The following is a 20958-nucleotide window of genomic DNA, read 5'->3' on the forward strand; positions in this document are numbered from 1 at the left end:
CAAAATAGTGTCCAGCAGTGAACTACAGTGTTTACTACTTTATTTAGCCATTAGTGGATATATTGTTGCGTTCAACAGGGTTTTACTCTAGAGCCAATGAAAATGATGGTAATAATTATATACAGGTTATAGTTATATAGAGGTTATTACAGGTAAAGCTCTAAACACAAACACATGTAATATTAAGAAAACTACAGGTGGAAACTTACCTTACAAAAAACACCTTACAACAATACAGTATCTGCTGTTAACATTTTGGTGATGGATACCAAAGGGGTTTATGCTGTTTTGGGAAACAATATAAATATATTCACAAAGGTGCTTTAGAGGTATTGCAGAATGAGCTGTTTTGACACCATGGAGAGGAATAAGAATAGACCAGGCAGGTGATAACAATGTTTTGGTTCATCAGTATGCATTTACTTAAATTTCTCCACAAGCAGGTGCTCTTAGTATTTAAATAGTTTTAGGCTTGTGTTCTTATTAAAAGTAAAATGAGAAATAAGTGGAACACTACAGTAATAAAGAGCTGTGTGTGTAAAGGTATTAGAAACAGAAACACTCTCATTAAGAAGGTCATTAATGGTTAGTAATCAGTACCTTAACTCAGGTGGGAGTTAACAACTGCAATCAAGCTTTACCGATAGCTGGCAACAAGTTTTTACATCTCTGTTGAGGAATTTTGTTCCACTCTTCTTTACAGAATTGTTTTCATTCAGCCACACTAGAGGATTTTGCAGCATGAACATCCTGTTTAAGATCATCCACAGCACCTCAATCAGATTTCAACCAGGCCACTTTAAAACCTTTTTTTTAAAGACATTCAGAGGTGGACTTGGGGACTTGTTTGTGTGCTTTGAATCATTGTCCTGCTGCAGAACACAAGTACACCTGAGCTTGAGGTCATGAACAGATGGCTGGATATTTTCCTTCAGGATTTTCTGGTAAACAGCAGAATTTGCCTTAAAACTTTCCTATGGAAACCATTTTTAACCACTCTCTATCCTATTATTGAATCATTAACCCTAAACCTAACTGAGACAAGTGAGACCTGCAGTTCTTTAAATGTTGTTCTGTGTTATTTTGTGACCTCCTTGATGAGTTGTTCATGCCCTTTTGGAAAAATAATTGTCAGTCGGTCACTCCTGGGAAGGTTCACCAGTGTTCCATGTTCTATCCATTTGTGAATAATAGCTCTCACTGTGGTTCTCTGGAGTCCCAAAGCCTTAGAAATGACTTTGTAACCTTTTCCAAACTGATAAAAGATCAATGACTTTGTTTTTTTCATCTGTTTTTAAATGTATATGATTTTCTAATGAAATTTAAAAGTTTTATTGTTTACTCAGGTTTTATTTGCTTAATATTATTATTTGTTTGATGGTCTGAAATACATAAGTATGACAAAATACAAAAACAAATAAAAATCAGTAAAAAATATATATATATATCACTGATCCGCTTTCCAGCTCCAAGTTCACCATGAAACTGCAGCAGATTTAGCCTCAGTAAGAAAATTACTGGCTGCTGCTTTAACTAAAAAGATGTTTGTTTGGAGATATTTTAGTTTAGAATTGACAAAATGCTACACTTTACTTGTAATGTTAGTAAAGCCAGTGTGCCGAGGGCTAGATCTACCACTGTTTCTGTACGGTTTAGCCAGTGTAATCAGCTCCAGCCTGTAAGATGGTGAATTTAGAGCCTATTTCTCAGTAAAATGTCACTTATTACAATATTTTAGTTGGAAAACACCTAAAATCAACATGGTAAAGTCAGCGTGTTGAGGGGAACTGAATAAATGCAGATCAGCCAATCACTTCATTGTAATGTGTTTCTAAGAAAGTGTAAAGAGCATCTGTGTCTGGATCTTCAACAAAAGTCCACAGCTTTCATCAAATATTTTTGATTAAAAAGTCTCTCTTTTTAACATGAAAGAGTTCAGTAGTCTTTTTAATAGAAATAAGATAACAGAAGTTTCCGGGCAATATATTGAAAATAGCTTTTAAACAACCACTAAATGTTGTCAGAAAGTGCAAACACTAGAGTAATGGAACTTCTTTCTTTTTGTTGAAGTGCAGCTGTTGCAGTCTTTCCAGAGGGCTGATCAAACAGTCTTGGTTTGGTCAGTGTCATGGATATGTCTAGGAACTTGAAGCCTTCATACACTGCCCAGACTGTGCTGACTTTCTCATAGTGGAATCCAATATGGATCTTTTATTAACCTGTTAGAGTGCATAAACAGAGTGTACCACTTTTGGCTGTGCATGTGGTGGACCAATTTTACAAGCACCACATTTACTAGCGTACCACTACCGCATCGGTATTACTGTTGTGCTGACATCCACCCCCAAATAACATTTGTTTTTGGTCCTTATGAGGTTCTAGTGTACTGATGAATGGAGTAAAGAGGATCTGTTGTAATCTATCAACAGTATGGCTTCAGTGTCTTTAATATGTCTCTAATATGGTTTTATTGTATTTGTCGCACTTTTGTCATAAATAAGGCGCACTTAAAAAAAACCCTAATTTTCCCAAAAATCAACAGTTCGCCTTACAATTCTGTGTTCTTATGTATCTTATGTATAAATTCTACCAGTCAGGATGTAAGGAGAAGTAAAGCCACTCTGCTGAAGCACAGCGTTATACAGGAGTTTCAGTTTAGTTCTCCAGCACAAAGACTCGGGCAGGATTAGCATTAGCCTCTAACCACAGCACTAGCTCTTTCACTGAGGTGAGCATATCGGACTGTAGTGTGCGGATTCCTGACTGTAGCTGATAGTGCCCTGGATTACCTGTAGAACTCAGGTTTCCTCAGTCTACCACTATCGGGTGGCATTTACTAGCACTAGCCGCAGCTGGCTAGTGCTGCTAACCATGGCTGGCTAGCTCTGCTCTCTAGTGCTGCTAACCGGGTCTGGCTAAACACTTGCTAACTATGGCTAGCGCTCACCCTTGTACTAAAAACTGGAATTCCAAGCTTACTGTAAATAAAAGGAAGCACTTTACTCACTTATTAAACAGTTTTCAGTTTTCAGAAATCTATATAGATTTACATCTAGCGCTTGTTTGACTTTAAAAGAAAAGTTTTTTGTTTTACTTAGGCTCCCCCCTCCCAGTGGCGAGACCTGCTGAAATAGATAGGGAAACATTGTGACACCTTTACTAGTGTCGCTTAATGTGCCTTATAATCCGTTGTGCCTTATGTGTTAAAAGAGAAAATAGAAATGTTTATTGATAGTGCGCATTAAAATCTGGTGCACCTTATAGTCTAAAAAATACGAAAACTTTTTGAAAATTGTTGCTTCTTTTTCTACTCTAAATTAAGATTACTCTGAAACATTTCCTTGTATCATACTGTAAAAATAGTAGGGACTATACACTGTTTATATTTAAAGGGTTAATTGAAGTTAATAAGCAATTGAGGATGGTTGTTTATTACTAACCTTTGCCTTATGAACAGATTCACAAAACATATGCTCTGTTTTAGTGGGCAGTAAGCTTCCAGCATCCTTTCAGTTTTAGAGGCTGTGTTGCCACAGTAACAGAAACTGGCTGGCCAGTGAGAGCTTCCTGATTTGGGTTTTAATGTGATGTCAGAGAACGGATTAATTTCTCTCCTTTAGTGCCTCTTTATTTAGCATTACGATTCAGATGATTGAACTCAGCAGCTAACTTTCTGGCTCTAATTCATCCCACTAAATCCATATAAACCCGCCATAATAGCACTAAGGCAAAAAGAGGCATTAGTAAAGTGTTGCTCCCCAGTTGGGAAAGTATATTGATTTTTCTCAGCAATCGCTAATTCATTTTAAATGTACACTGAGTCTTTTTTTTCACATTCCCCTTGTAAGTAGCAAATTATAGGCATTTATTTATATCCAGTTATAATGGTTAAATATACTTACTGTGTCTTTACATGCTGGTTCTGGGATTAAGTTAGATTTACTGTCAGGCAGCTATAAAATTCCAGCTATGATGAATGACCCCAAACATCACAGACTGATTCATTGCATGTTTGTCTCTCGCTGCAAACTCTGGGTGGTAACAGTGAGGGACTGTGTCTCAGTGTCTCTGTGCTTCAGTTGAACAGTAAAATGCTCACACCTGCTGGATCAACTCACATGTCTGTCTTTTCAACAGACTTCATTCTCTTTCTGGCAGAATAGTTGAATAGTAGTTTGAGCTCTTTAGACTGGTACTGTATAGTGTTGATTTAAAATTAATGGTTGTAGTCATGATCATTTAGGAATAGGCTGTTATGAGTCCTATCCATATGGGATAAGTTTCTCAGGGGTCCTGGGATAATTTTCTCTTTTATGGGGGGTCCTCTGTGATTTTACTCTCGTTCGGAATGACTATGTACAGTACTGTGCAAAAGTTTTAAGCACCAAAGCAAATTACACTAATCCATTTATCTCAGCAATATAGATGTTTTTTTTCTGAAAAAGCACCACATATGACTTAAACAGATGCAAATAAATTAAGTATGTTATATCCTGTGAGCCAAGCTATAGAACAAGTGTAGTGAAGTTCCAGATTTCTCCTGGATGCCCTCAAGCCAGCATGTGTATATGTTCAGTTCCGTCAGCAGCTCACCTGATTTACCAAATTCACCAATTTACCAAACCAGGTGTTGATATGATGAGAACTAGAAATAACTCCATTAAACTCAGATGAGGAGAGATCGGGAGATGTTTTAAGGAAAACAGGGCTGTAAAAGCTCTGCTTTTTGTAAATGTACTGTTTGTATTTATTGTAATGCTGGTGTTTTACTGAGCTAATAAACACTTACTGCCCAGATAAGAAGTTTTTCTTTACTGAAATTCCCACAAAAGCCTAAAACATTTGCACAATACTGTATATGTTTTTCTCAGACGTTCTCAGAGAAAATTACAGGCTGAATTACCTACTGTTACCTACAACTCTGTGGTTGTGTGGTAATTTTAGTCCCGTCTGGACGCACAACTTTGAGTTTCATCACCTCGTGTGTAACTTCAACTCAGTTTCAAGACTTAAATGTTACATAGAGTAAATAAGTGAACTAAACTTCAGTCAGTCCTTTCTTTTAGTAAACTTTAATTCATTTATTTTTGCTAAATCAGTTCTTTCTTTTAGTAAACGTTATTTAATTTCTGCATACAATATTACCTAATTACAATTACTTATACAATATTACTTGTATAATTTATGATACATAATATATTATAATTCCTAAAATTTAAAAATACTATCTCAACACACGGATGGCATGTAATTCATTTTTTTTAGTATACTAAACATTTGGCCTTGCATTTCCATGGAGATCAAATCAAATTTCAAATCAAATTTATTTGTATAGCGCTTTTTACAACAGGTGTTGGCACAAAGCAGCTTTACAGAAACATGATTACAGGACAAAGAATCAGGCAAAACATTAAACATAGAATATACATAATACAGAACCCCCAGTGAGCGCGGAGGCAAGGAAAAACTCCCTCAGAGCTGCAGGAGGAGGAAGAAACCTTGGGAGGACCAAGACTCACATTAAAGGGGGGACCATCCTACCACTGGTCAAACGGCTTTTAAATTAAAATTTAAAAAGTCTTTTATACATCCATATAGGTTTTATGTACTCAGGAGTGTAATAGCGCCACTAATGGCTTGGATGTAATCTGTAGTGGAGAGTAAGATGGTCGATGAGCAGCTGATCTGTGGTGGTGGTGGAGAAGAGCTGACTTCAGAAACTTCCATCAGTCTGGCTGGACAGGAGACGCGAGAGCCTGAGGGTCCAACATCGGTATCGGGTCAGACAGGTGGGCAGTCAGTAACTCGGAGGAAAACAGAGAGATGGAATTAGTTTTTACTGGATTTATGCAAAACTGAGAATATTAAAACATTATCAGAGTGTGGCAAATGACTCCGGCAGAACTGAATAAAACAGCCTAACTAAAGGCAGAGAGCCAGAAGGTAACATAGACATGGAGGCTCCCTGAAACACTGGCATCCACCCACTCCACCGTCCACAAACCTGAGTGACCGTGTGCAGTGGGAGAACAACAGCACCAGCATCTCAGTTTACCACAATTTCCTCTGTCCATGAACCCCTGAATCTGCAGCCTTATCTAAAGGGAAAAACATTAATTACCAAAAGCTAAACTAAACAAGTAAGTTTTCAGTCTAGACTTAAAGATTGAGACTGTGTCTGAGTCCCGAACATATTCGGGGAGATTATTCCAGAGTTGAGGCGCTTTATAAGAGAAAGCTCTTCCTCCTGCAGAGCTCCTCTGAATTTTAGGCACTACTAATAAACCAGCACCCTGAGATCTGAGTAATCGCGGTGGTTCATAACAGGAGATGAGGTCTTGTAAATACTCAGGAGCGAGTCCGTGTAGGGCTTTATACGTTAGCAGGAGAATTTTATAGTCTATGCGGAATTTGACTGGAAGCCAGTGCAGTGCTGATAGTACTGGACTAATATGGTCAAATTTTCTAGTTTTAGTAAGGACCCTGGCTGCAGCATTTTGAACTAGCTGAAGTTTATTTAAGTTACTGCCGGAACATCCAGACAGTAGCGCATTACAATAATCTAGCCTTGAGGTAATAAAGGCATGTACTAATTTTTCTGCGTCATGCAGTGATAGGGCATTTCTTAGCTTGGCAATATTACGGAGGTGTAGAAAAGCTGTTCTAGTAACATTAGATATGTGTTTATCGAATGCTAGATCTGAATCTATAATAACTCCAAGGTTTTTAGCTGCTGAACCAGGGGTGGCTGAGAAGTCAGCCAGATTTAGCATTAAGTCTGATAATTTATTTCTAGCAGCTTTGGGGCCTAATAGGAGATCCACATAAACACAACAGCGAGTAGAAATGGAGGAGCTACTGAACGCAATGTCACGAGACCAAGAAAGCCTAAAAACTCACTGGTCCTCCTGTTTTTTTTAATTGCAGTCCGGATGCAAGAGTTTTATCACTGAGTAGAAGTATGAAATTATTTTTCACAGACGTCCCCTTGAGAATCTAATCCTGTCCAGACTGGGCTATGGTCACACTTTTGTTCTGTCTTTTTCTGCGTGTGCTTGTTTTTACCTCAAGTTTACTATATATTTCCTTATGCGTTCCCTCACAGTCTGGATGACTTCAGTATTAATTTACAATGTAAAAAAAAAAAATCTAATAAAAACACTGAACGAGAAGGTGTGTCCAAACTTTTGACTGATACCATATATCCAAAACTATCCAGGCATTCATTTGAGTTAGTACACTCAGCTATTTCAGGGCATGGGTGTTGTTGACTCAGGCAGTCAGTTTTACACACACAGCGTTCATAAACTCCATTAAACCTACTGCCAGGAGAGCAGAGGCTGGAGGAACCAGACCTCATAACTCAGATCCAGCAGATCTACAAAAACACTGTTCATTTCTCTCCCGCAGAAAACTGCATAGACCTGGACTTTCTCATATGGGCAGAATGCCAAAGACAGAACAACCTGTTCTCCTGCTATAATTCTCTGTCTCACTATTACACTGTGTGATAGGACATGGGTTTCTGTAGAGTTTTATTTATATCCAACTTCAATATTTTTTCATTTCAACACATGGATTTTCTTGAATTTGTTTCAGAGATAAGTCTGTCAGATTTATAATTTGATTTTAAAAAAGCAGAATTTTTCAAAAAAAAAAATGCTTTTCCAATGATGGATCCCATTGTCCTCATAGGCAAAAAAAACTCACACAAAACACTCTTCAATGTCAGAAACTACATAAAAACTGTAAAAGAGGATTGTAAGAAGAAAGGTTGGTGAATGAGGCACAATATTATAATATATTATAATATCTCACAATTCACAATAAGAAAGAACTGCATTAAAAGCTTTGTGTAATTGTCAGAATTAACACATGGGTTTATGGACTTTGGATTGCCATAAAAATCTGTTTACTTTTATAACCATACTAACACCACTTCTCCCTCTCCTGGACCTGCATTTATATAATATATAATTTATGCAAATTATATATTAGATTAATATTAACTATTAACATATTACTTCATGTGCTGATATCCAGAAATCAACGAATGAATCAATGAATGAATCAATGACTTAATCAATAAATAAATAAATCATCACATCTTGTGAGGTTTGGAAACTGGTCAGTGTGCTCATGGCAAGGTGACATTAAGTCCAAATGAAATATTCTAATTACTCTCACTAAATTTGAAATGTAAATGCTGTACTTTTAACTTATATGTTTAAAACAGATTCTTTACTGCAAATGTTTAATTTACCTGTATTTTTAATCATGCAGTTAGTAATTAGGTACCTAATTAAGCAGACTGCTGTTAGCGAATTTGATTTTAAAAGAGTGACAATTTTTGTTCTTCTATTCTAACATTGGTTATATTTATTATAATGGCTAAAGAAGCAAAGCTATAAAAATAATACAGAACTTTAGTATAAAAAAAAAGGTACATTTGTTGAGAACCACATATTAAGACTGTCAACTTTTGTTTGGACAAACTATTTTCTCAAAAGTTTTTGTGATAAACAAGAAGAGAGGAGTGAGAACATTTTGGGCCGGTGTTCAGGCAGCTTCCACTTGTTGTAGTAAACCAGACAGGAACAAGAGGTGGTAGAGTTAAAGGAAGGAGACAGGGTGGTGGAGGGTTGTGAAAACTCACAATATTTTATAGGATGTTAGATTGTGAGGCGGGTCTTTAGACATGTTCCTTCTCCCAAAATGTAGTTGGTAGAGTTTCCATGTTCTCCCTGTGTCATTTAAGACATTTAGGACGAGGTACATTTTCTAAACAAAGATGAATATTTTTTTTTAACAAAGAAATCAAACAAGGCAAAATAATCACTGTTGTTCAGACCCTAATTCTCAAGTTTTATTGTGAGTGTAGTGTTGATATAAAATAATTTTACGTATAAAGCTTGTTGTTTTTTTGTTGTTGTTTTTTTTTAGCTATCTAGTAATAAAGAGTTGGGCCATGTGGTGGAAAAGGTTGAGAACCCCAGATGTAAATCATACTTCCACTTTTAATGATGTTCATTTCAACCGGTGTATTGGATTTTTTTCCCTAAAGTGTACCATTGGCATCTCTGAGTAAATAAATGCACAGATATGGAATGTCCTGATAACATTTTTTTGCCCCTGAGTCAGAGTCATTTGATTTTGAGTCCCAACCCGATACTCTGGCAATGCAATAAATAAAAAAAAGAACACCCCCTTCAGTTTTTTTTTTTGTTTAAATAAATGTTTAATTATTATTGAAACAACAGTATCAAAGCATAATTTTTTAACCACAAAATAAACAAGTACTAAAGAGCCATATAAATGATTTTCAGTTAAATATGCATCTTTTTTTAAACAAACAAACTAAAAAATGTCTATAAAATCAGGGACATCCCCAGCACAGATGAATGAACACAAACAGGAAAACACAGTAGTGGTCAGAGATCTGACCTGCAGCCGTCCCACAGAATTACTATCATCACTCTACTACAGATGCAGACATACATTACATATTCAGCTGGACAGACACCAGGGAGCAGACGCCCACGCAGGAATCTCTCAGCCTGCAGCCTTTAACCCTCAGCTACTGGAGCCGTGCCAGAAACTGCACTGTGATTGTGGAGCTGGAGTGTGTATGAGTGTGTGTTTATAAATGGATTGTTATTGCATTGTATTGCTGTTGTATTTCTATCACTGTTTGTAAACCACAGCTGTGAGTCCTAGCTCTTTTCTCATTCAGAAGTGAGAATTATCTGCCTGTAGCCTGCTGCTTACCCCAGCTAGCACTGCTGGAGCAACATTAGAATTATCTGCAAATTGTGCTAACCATGCTAGCTCTTTCGCCGTTCAGGGGTGAGTATTATCGGACTGTTGCCTGCACGTTTTCCATTTTAAAACTAGCTACATGTGACAAACTGATAGCTAATATCACCCTGACTTACTTGAACACTCAGAGTTCCTCAGTTTAGCACTGTCGGGCAGCATTAGCCACTAACTGCCGCTAGCACTAGCGGTTAGACGCTAATGGTAATATTGCTGCACCCAGCCTTAGTGGAAATCGGGAAATCTACTGTAAATAAACAGTTTTCAGGGCTTGTTTGACTTTTTAGAAAGTCAACATGGCAACACCCCTGTTCCTCACTAGTGTCTCATAATTTGCCTCATAATCCATTGCGCCTAATAGTGCGAAAATATACGGTACCTTAATTTTTTTACCACGGCAGAGTGGACAGCTTAATCTACACCTTCAGCCCCTTAAAAATAAAACAGTGTGAAGGTTGTGATGTCACTGACGTCAAAGGTTACTTTTGTTATGTAGTTGTTAAACTCATAGCTGTTGTTACATCAGTCATCCTGTAGGTGGCACTAGCAATGTGTTAGTTCATGCAAGTTACTAAGTAAAGAAACAAGAGTTCCAATGCACCTCTGTGGCTGCGTCCAGAAACCCCAAAATTGTCTCCTTTTTCCTACCGATCCTCCTCCTCTCCTCCGTGACCCGGAAACTGATTTCGTGACGCCATCTTGCCGCCTGTCCGAATACCGCAGGATATGAAAGAAGCCGCTTAAAATTCTCCTCTAGGAGGCTTCCAACGGAGGGAACATAAAAGCTTCCTACTCCGGAAGACTTTTAAGGATTTTTGAATGACATCACTGCATCCACGCCCACAAAGCACGTGGGAATGGAGAAGGGAACGCACAAATATACGTCATAATACGTCATATTTATTAACTAGGTTCCTTATCTATCTAAACTGCCAGTAAAGCAGTAATATAATTTTTAGTTTAGATAAGCTGTATGCTCAGTAAGAGTGATCCCATAGAGCATTCTCAAGAATGATCCCATATTTGTAACATGATATATATATATCTCACTGGCCAGATAAATGCGTCCAAAATGCCTGGGAGTAAGCAGGATTTTATTGGAATATCTGAATATTTAGCTGTGTGATAGTAATGTTCCATTGATGCTGTTTAATCTAATATTTTTTCACTTTAACATGTATGCAAAATATAATATTTATTATTAAATGTATTATTTATTAATAGTTGTTATTTGTTTTATTACATTTGATGAAATCATATTTTACTATTAAAATAATTTAATATTTACAAATGCAACCTTCATCATTGGCTAATCAGGCTGCACTTTGAAGCTTGATCTCTAAAATGTGGAATTGTGTTTATTGATCTCTCGTTTTTATTTTTGTATGTGGAGCTCTATCCAGAAGCTGTGATTGGCTGGGCATTATCCGGCATGTGCTGAAAGTGAGCGATGTGATTGGCTCAGTTTATTGGTAGTCAACATCCTAACTAAAAGGGATCAGCTGTTCCATTTCCCTAATTACAGCTCCTTCCCTCCATTCCTCCTCCTCCTCTCCTCTCCTTGATTCCTCCACCTTCTTCCGGGGTAGGAGAGGAGGAGTAGGAAAGGAGGAGTAGGAGAGGAGGAGTAGCAAAAGTTTCTGTGTGCGGTGAGTCACTTTACTGAACAGAGACTTTGCACGCTGTTTTTATACATGTTATCTTAATGAAGACATAACAAATTTCTTAAAGGGATGCTTATCCCAAGATGACGGGGTGAACAGGAAATTGTCATATATTCACATTCATTATTCAATTATTAAAATTGTATATATTCAAAACCTGTGAACAGAGTTACATGACCACTTAAAATAATTACTCAACTTAGCTAGGCAGCCCTGTGGAAATGGCAAACACAGAAAACTGTATAAAATGTACACAAAGGTACTTTAAAAATTAACAATAAAGGTAAACATTCTCTTATACTTGTGGCAAAGATTTTATTCAGATTGAATGTGGAAAAATGTATTGTTACAGAGTGTTTGTATGAAATTTAAATAACTATGCTGTAAACATATAAGGAATGTTGGTTGGCTGGATGGTGTTGTTTTTAAAAGCTGGAACTGGCTCTGCTAACACTGATGTTTTGTGCAGCCCTGTGGTCATTTGATGTGTTTATTTATCCTCAGAAGTGACATTTGACAGTTGACTGGTGTGTGTGAGTGTGTGTGTGAGTGTGTGTGTGTGTGTGTGTCTGTGTGTGACTCAACAGAGTGTTCTCTTGTGTTTTCATTGTTGAGTGTGGGTGTGTGTTTGTTCTCACCTGTATGATCTGTAATCATGGGAAGCTTAATAAGCTTTCTGCCTCAACAATTCATTAAACTCTCTCTCTCTCTCTCTCTCTCTCTCTCTAGGTCTGCGTGTGTGTCTCTTTCTCTCTCCATTCTGTTTCATCTTTTGTCTCCTTGCCTTTCTCCACTCATTCTTTCTCTCCATTAGTGTCTTGGTTGTCTGGGTGAAGACACTTATTTGCTTAAATGGATGGGAAAGGTTTAACTCATTACTCTTTATTTTCTCTCTCTCTCCCCCTAGCAACCACATTACTGGAGTTTTAAGGTCAGTACTACAACTGTCTGTGTGTGTGGCTGTGTGTCTATCTGTCTGTCTGTCTGTCTGTCTTTATATGTGTGAACGTGTGAACGCTAAATCTGGGTTTTGTAAAGCAAACATTTGATTTTTATTGAACAAAATGAAAATGTATAAACATATACTGATAAAATAATGCACTGAGAACTTAGGGTTTATTGTAATTGAATAATACTGTGAAACTTGTTTGTAAATGATGATGTCAACCCCTTGCTGTGTGTGTGGGCGAGCATTATCCTGCTGAAACATGCTAGTTGAAACGCCTGTCATATAAGCAACACAGGTTGCAAAACATCCTGCACAAATTGCAGAGCTGTTAGTATCCCTTGTATCACTACTGGGGGTTATCACTACTGTTACATGAGATGGCTCCCCACATCATCACACCAGCAGTTGGGGCAGTGTGATGCTTCTCAGCAATAGCTGGATCATAGATTTGGATCTATGTCCCGTTGTGGAAAGACCCAGTGTCTAATCAGACCACACCTGTAATCATTTACATATCTGCCTGATACATAACTGCTCGCTGAGTTTTGCAGCAATCCCATGTACATTATTATATTGTGCTATTCTGCAGAAGCTTTACTTAGAAATACATTAATACACTAAACATAATTCAAGAAGCCTGTTATTCTCCCTAACTTTACTCTGACTGGTCTGACAGTTCAGATGATGAAATGATAAACAACTAATTCTGTTTAAAAACCCAGAATCTTGTCAGTATAAAGAGTCCAGAATCAGCCAAACCCCCAGAAGAATCTTTTTGAATACAGTGTAAAGCTTGCAGAGCAGAAAATCAATTCTGAACTGTTTAGATGAGGTTGGGTCCCTCTCTTTAGCACAAGGCCCTGTATCCATCAGATTCATATTAGTGTAATTCTCCACAAATCACTCGCTAAATTCATACCACCTTCTTTATTTGTGCTGAGCTGCTTAAGTTCCTAGTGGAAGTTGCTACGTCAGCTGACACAGGTAGCAGACACACCCACACACACACATGCACACACACACTTGCACACAAACACACACAAAAACACTTCCAAATTACATACAAATACAGGCACTACCTGCCATGATGGTAAATAGTGGGCCATCTTTGTTACTATGTGATAGAATGTCACAGTGTGACAACAGATTCATAGATATAGATCACAGCCACACTGATAATAAATGTGTTAAATGAGTAGTAGGAGGTAGTTAGTCAGAGGGAGTCATAAACAATTGGAAGAAGAGCAGAATTTCAATTGAACAAAAGTTTTACCAACACAACAATAAAAGACCTGGTTATGTATATCTGGGAAAGCAGGCGCATGAGGTGGGTCTCCTAGGTTTGCTTTATACATTACATTCTGCAGAAACTTAAATAATGTTTATATATATATATATATATATTTTTTTTTGTTCATGCCAAATTGCAAATTACAACACGTAAGTTACTCTACTGGAAGCCTGGCATCACTTCAATCTGAAGAACATAAACAGTGCAGCACAACCAGCAGGCAGTGCATACAGTGCCTTGCAAAAGTATTTGCCCCCCCTTGAACTTTCCAACCTTTTGCCACATTTCAAGCTCCAAACATAAAGATATGAAATTTAAATTTTTTGTGAAGAATCAACAACAAGTGGGACACAATCGTGAAGTGGAACGAAATTCATTGGATATTTTAAACATTTAGAAATAAAAAACTGAAAAGTGTGACGTGCAAAATTATTTTCGCCCCCTTTACTTTCAGTGCAGCAAATTCACTCCAGAGGTTCAGTGAGGATCTCTGAATGATCCAATGTTGACCTAAATGACTGATGATGATTAATAGAATTCACCTGTATGTAATTAAGTCTCTGTATAAATGCACCTGCTCTGTGATGGTCTCAGAGTTCTGTTTAAAGCACAGAGAGCATCATGAAGACCAAGGAACACACCAGGCAGGTCCGAGATACTGTTGTGGAGAAGTTTAAAGCCGGATTTGGATACAAGAAGATTTTCCAAGCTTTAAACATCTGAAGGATCAGAACACTGCAAATCTACCAAGACCCGATCGTCCCTCTAAACTTTCAGATTAAACAAGGAGAAGACTGAGGCAGAGAGCTACAGCTGAGGTGTCCATTGGACAACAGTCAGTCGTACGCTGCACAAATCTGGCATTTATTGAAGAGTGTCTAGAAAAAAGCCACTGTTAAAAGAAAGATATAAGAATTACTGTTTGTACAGCAAATCTGTGGAAGAAGGTGCTGTGGACAGATCAGAGCAAAGTTGTACTCTTTTGTCTAAATACAAAGTGCTTTGTGTGGCTGAAAAGTAACACAGCTCATCATCCTGAACACACCATCTCCACTGTCAAACATGGTGGTGGCAGCATCATGGTTTGGGCCTGCTTTTCTTCAGCAGGGACAGGGAAGATGGTTAAAATGGATGGGAATATGGATGGAGCCAAATACAGGATCATTCTGGAAGAAAACCTGTTGAAGTCTGCAAAAGAACTGAGACTGGGACAGAGATTTATCTTCCAACAAGACAATGATCCAAAACATAAAGCAAAATCTACAATGGAACGGTTCACAAATAAACGTATCCAGGTGTTAGAATTGCTGCTCACAAATGCTCTCCATTCAACCTCACTGAGCTCCAGCTGTTTTGCAAAGAAGAATGGGCAAAAATGTCAGTCTCTTGATGTGCAAAACTGATAGAGACAAACCCCAAGCGACTTGCAGCTGTAATCACAGCAAACAGTGGAGCTACAAAGTATTAATGCAAGGGGGGCAACTAATATTGCACACCCCATTTTTTAGTTTTTTATTTAAAAAAAAAAAGAAGTTAAAATATCTAATGCAGGGGTCTCAAACTCATTTTTGCCGAGGGCCACATTGGCATATTGGCTGTCCTCTGAGGGCCAGATGTAACTTATAAATATAAGAAAATGTAACCAGATGTAATACAAAATGAATGTAATTACTCCTTAATGTTAAATAACTCTCAATATACTATTTATTCAATCAAATATTACAGTTGCATGGAAAAATGGTTGCTTGTTGCTCTATTAACATAAATCCTTTTAATTTATAAGTTATATTAACTTTGATCAAAACGTTTGATACTGAAATAAGGCTTAATAAATATAAAATCAAAAATTGTGAGCTGTGACAGATTTAGCAGTTCCTCAGATTTAGCAGTTCCTCATCCAACCACTAGTCGGAGCTGCAGCTGCAGCACCACAAGCCTGCAGTCTTTGCTTAGTCAGAGCTGCAGCCCAGCCACGGGCTACAGGGCTCAGCTGAGCCAGTCTGGAGCGTTTTTAAAAATTTGTAAGTTCTTCTGTGTATGAAATAAAATAACCCCACTAACCGGATAATACAGCTCTCTACAGTTCATCTTTCAGCCCAAGCAGCTAACAGCAGCAGTTTAGAGCAGCGTCACGGAGTCACTGCTGGGATTACATTATAAACAGGTCAGTTAGCGCGCTGCTAACCTCAGGATGTTTATAACTACGGAGTTTAGTGGACACACCACGGCTGCAAGGTTAGACTGTTGAAGGCTACTGAAGACTACTAAAGCAGGCAACGCAGCGTAAGCAAAAAAAAAAAAAAAAAAAACCACACACACACACACCAAAATACAAGTTAAGATAAAATATGAAAACGAACATAATAAAGCATAAATAATTAAATTGAATTGCGGGCCAGATGTATGTTTATTTTGTTAACCCGTGAGGGGCCGTATGAAACCGCGTCGCGGGCCGCTACTTTGAGACCCCTGATCTAATGAATTTCATTCCACTGCACGATTGTGTCCCACTTGTTGCTGATGCTTCACAAAAAATATAATTTCATATCTTTATGTTTGAAGCCTGAAATGTGAATACTTTTGCAAGGCACTGTATCATTGCTGTCCAACGAAAAACAAGCATCTCCAAAACATCAACTTTACAGAGAAAGATAAAACCTTATTAACTTTCATTGAAAGTCAATGTAAAAAGAGGTTATTTAAGGTCATTATCTATTTGTCCATTCTTTAAGAAATTTTGTAAAGTAGAGTTTGTAAAATTGACTAAAACAGAGATTGTTTTTCATTGACAGCATTAATATAAGATTAGCTGTACCAGTTAAAATGACCTCATCTGAAACCTATCTGAACATGTCTTTCAGTCATCTAACACCATTAGAAGTACAGAGAAAAGTAGTGCCTTTATATCCCCACTATAAAGTTGCACAACTAAACTGAACCAGTGCTCTAAAAAGTTTAAATCTCATCCACAGAGAGCACTGGTAGGTCCACTGAGCATAAAGAAAAGACCAATCAGGATGTAAGCCCTACCTACAGAGTGCACTGATGTGTTTACCAAGCACAAGCACAGGCTAATCATGATGCTCTCTGTGTCACACAAAAAAGTGTGTAAGCTATTTTTGGAACATTATATATAATTACGGGGCATCAGGAAGTTGCTGTCAATCTGCAGGAAAATCCCAGCAGTCACAAAAGATCTGAGATATCTGTAGCTCTTTTCTTGATAGACTAACAGAACAACACACTCCTACTTCACTAGAGCTTCATAAAACAAGTCTCAACAAAACAATATGTCCTCAAAATGATAAGAGCAGGAAGAGGGCATGCTGAAATAATGTGGATATTAAGAGGAAGTTTGTGAAAGCATTAAGGTCTGTATGTTTTGGTTCAGATTGGTTCAGAGTTTTAATTGTTTGTATTAAATGAAAATGGAGCAGTGTAATTGTCTTGCAGGTTGGCTTTGTTTTGGTAACAGTAGCTGGTTCAGCAATTAGCACTGTGAGATGTGCATTTATGGGCTGTGAAAACGCTGTATCAAGATCCCGAATCACTGTTCATTTTCACTCTTTTCCACTGAGAGACAGAATTGAGAATTGTGTGAATGATAGCTATGAGCAGTACGTCACCCTCAATATGTTGATTCAGAGTCTGCAGGGATCATTTTGTGTCTGCAGACAGTAGGGCTGTTATCAGGGAGTAGAACACAGCTGAGAACAGATTTACATCATTCTAATGTATGTTTGTTAATGAGTAACACTTTTTTCAAGTATTTAACAATTATTTGTTAATTAACAGTTCTTTGACTTTTATGAGGTGTGGTGAAGAAATAGGGAGTTAAGGAGATGAGGTGGGGTAATGGGGCATAAATAAAATGGGGTGTAGTGATGTGGAGTAATGTAATGTTGAGGAGATGGTGGTGGAGTAATGGGGCATTCATGAGATGGGGTGTTGGAATAAGGCTTTGATGAGATACAAGGGGATGTAGTAACAGTCTTTAGGTAGGGGAAGGTGAAGTAATGGGGTGTTGAGAAGATTTGTGTGAAGTAATGGGGTGTTGAGGAGATTTGTGTGAAGTAATGGGGTGTTTAGGAGATTTGGGTGGAGTAATTGGGTGTTGAGGAATGTTGAGTCATGGGGTGTTGATGAGATAATGGTGTAGTAATAGGGCAATAAAGAGATAGGATAGGGCAATGGAGGCATTTATGAGACGAAGTGTAATAATAGGGAATGGGGGGGGTGGCGTAATGGAGTTTAAAAAAGATGGTGTGGAGTAATGGGGTGTTGATGAGATGAGGCTGTAGAAAATAGGTGTTGAGAACATGGGATGTAGTAATAGGGCAAGGAGGAGATTTAAATTATCGTTGAGGAGATATGGGTGGACAAACTGGATGTTAAGGAGATTTAAGTAGAGTAATGGGGTGTTTGGCAGATTTGGGTGCAGTAATTGGGTGTTGAGGATTGCTGAGTGATGGGGTATTGATAAATTATAGTATTAGGGCATTGAGGAGATCTAGGTCAGATGGACAGACAAATCAGATGTTGAGGATATTTTTGGTGGTGCAATGGGATGTTGAGATTTGGGTGGAGTAATGGGATGTTGAGGATATTTGAGTGGTATAATGGGGTGTTGAGATTTAAGTGGTATAATGGGGTGTTGAGGATATTTGGGTGGCGCAATGGGGTGTTGAGATTAGGGTGGAGTAATGGGATGTTGAGGATATTTGAGTGGTATAATGGGGTGTTGAGGATATTTGAGTGGTATAATGGGGTGTTGAGATTAGGTTGGAGTAATGGGATGTTGAGGATATTTGAGTGGTATAATGGGGTGTTAAGGATATTTGGGTGGTGCAATGGGGTGTTGAGATTTGGGTGGAGTAATGGGATGTTGAGGATATTTGAGTGGTATAATGGGGTGTTGAGATTTGAGTGGTATAATGGGGTGTTGAGATTTGAGTGGTATAATGGGGTGTTGAGAATATTTGGGTGGTGCAATGGGGTGTTGAGATTTGGGTGGAGTAATGGGATGTTGAGGATATTTGAGTGGTATAATGGGGTGTTGAGATTTGAGTGGTATAATGGGGTGTTGAGGATATTTGGGTGGTGCAATGGGGTGTTGAAGTTTGGGTGGAATAATGGGGTGTTGAGATTTGAGTGGTATAATGGGGTGTTGAGATTTGAGTGGTATAATGGGGTGTTGAGATTTGAGTGGTATAATGGGGTGTTGAGATTTGAGTGGTATAATGGGGTGTTGAGAATATTTGGGTGGTGCAATGGGGTGTTGAGATTTGAGTGGTATAATGGGGTGTTGAGGATATTTGGGTGGTGCAATGGGGTGTTGAAGTTTGGGTGGAATAATGGGGTGTTGAGATTTGAGTGGTATAATGGGGTGTTGAGATTTGAGTGGTATAATGGGGTGTTGAGGATATTTGGATGGTGCAATGGGGTGTTGAAGTTTGGGTGGAATAATGGGGTGTTGAGATTTGAGTGGTATAATGGGGTGTTGAGGAGATTTGGGTGGATTCATGAGATATTAAGGAAGTTTGGGTGGCGTAATGGGATGTTGAGGTTTGGGTGGAATAATAGGGAATTAATAAGATATGGGTGGAATAATGGGGTGTTGGGGATATTTGGGTGGAGTAATGGGGTTGTATTGCGATGGGGTGTATTAATAGGGTGTTGAGAAGATTTGGGTGGTCTGATGAGGTGTTAAAAAGAAGGTGTTTAAAAACTAGAATGTTAAAGAGATGGGGTGGAATAATGGGGTGTTGTGAAGGTTTGGGTGGAGTAATGGGGAATTAATGAGATATAGGGGGGAGTAATGATGTGTTGAGAAGTTTTGGATAGTGTAATGAGGTGTTAAGAAGGTGTTTATGAAATACAATGTTGAGGAGATAAGGTGGAAAAAAAAGGATGTTTAGAAGATGTGGGTAGAGTAATGGAGCAGTAATGATATGGGGTGTAGTATGAGGGTGTTGAGAAGGTTTGGGTGGTGTAATGGGGTGTTTTACAGTCTGACGTCAGATACTATAAAGCAGTGTTTATCAGTCCTGGTCCTGATGCCTCTGTCCAGCATAGCTTTACCACACCCACAGCAGCTCTGATAGGGCTGTTAATGAGCTGATAGGTTGAATCAGATGTGTTGGGTGAAGGGAAAAGTCATATATCTGCAGAGCAGAGGGTTCCAGGAGCAAGCCTGAAGAACACTGCCTCAGGAACAGCAATATAAAACAGGAATAAATCTTCTTCATCTGCAGTAAGCTAAAACTGAGGTGCATGAACTGAACTGAACTGAGCAAATGCACGACTACCCAGCTCTAAATACAGACTTTTCGGTGCATGCTTTCTTCTGTTCTGTTGCTTTACTTAGAATAACAAACAACAGAAGGAACACGGACAAGGTGAGCTGACAAGAATAGGAAAACTCATTACACTCCAGCAAGTTTAATACACACGACCGTACACACACACAGCCCAATACAGGATATGTGTATTAGAAAATTACTCCTGTTTTTCTTGCATCATCACATTCTGATGGACCGAAAGCAGCAGAACAATTAATTTGCCCAATGAATAAACCACATGAATAATTCCACAGCCGAGAGAAAAAGAAAGAGAGAGAGATGAGATCTGTTTCTAATTGCTGAATATGCAGTGTGAGCCTAATGATGAAACGCATCACTGAACCAGACCCACACACACACACTCTGTACAGCAGCACCCTGATGTTCACTTACTGATGCACAGTTCAATTGTCTTCTCTTTTGAAGTAGTTGCTAGGTTACTTTTTGACAAGCTTAGAAAAGTCTGCAATTTGAGGTTCATCTACTGCTATCAATTGCTTTAATAAGTGGAGAACAGCAGGTCTGTAGAGGTACTCTAGACAAGTACATTATGCATTAGAAGTAAATATAAACACTGGCTGAGGTCAGACTGTTCTGTACAAGGCCAGAAGAAGACATGCAAGGACCAGGTAGACCGATGTTGTAGCTCGTATTTTCTACATGTCCTTCTAGCAGCTTAAACTGTGTGCTAAATTTATAACACCAGTGTCTGATTACCTCAGCATTTAGCATAAATAGCATTGAGAAGAAATTCTGAATGACTCTGATTGTAAATGTTGCATTCAGGGTAACTTCACACCAACCGAAGGCTTCTCTCACACTGGCTAATGTTAATGTTCACAAATCCACCATTAAGAGAACACTGAACTTCATCTGTCTGCTTGGCAGGGTTGCAAG

General features: G+C 38.3%; 1 protein-coding gene across 5 annotated transcripts in view; it reads left to right on the plus strand.

Moving 5' to 3' along the window:
* zgc:114120 (uncharacterized protein LOC619267 homolog) overlaps window positions 1-20958 on the plus strand; it is a 145169-nt gene that overhangs the window by 56256 nt on the left and 67955 nt on the right. For all 5 annotated transcript variants that reach the window (XM_049480264.1, XM_049480267.1, XM_049480266.1 and 2 more), the window contains one exon: window positions 12388-12411. In XM_049480264.1, coding sequence (XP_049336221.1) covers window positions 12388-12411 — 24 coding nt within the window. The remainder of the gene's footprint in view (window positions 1-12387; window positions 12412-20958) is intronic.

The sequence above is a fragment of the Astyanax mexicanus genome, chromosome 6 (assembly GCF_023375975.1).
Source record: "Astyanax mexicanus isolate ESR-SI-001 chromosome 6, AstMex3_surface, whole genome shotgun sequence".
Lineage (NCBI taxonomy): Eukaryota > Metazoa > Chordata > Actinopteri > Characiformes > Acestrorhamphidae > Astyanax > Astyanax mexicanus.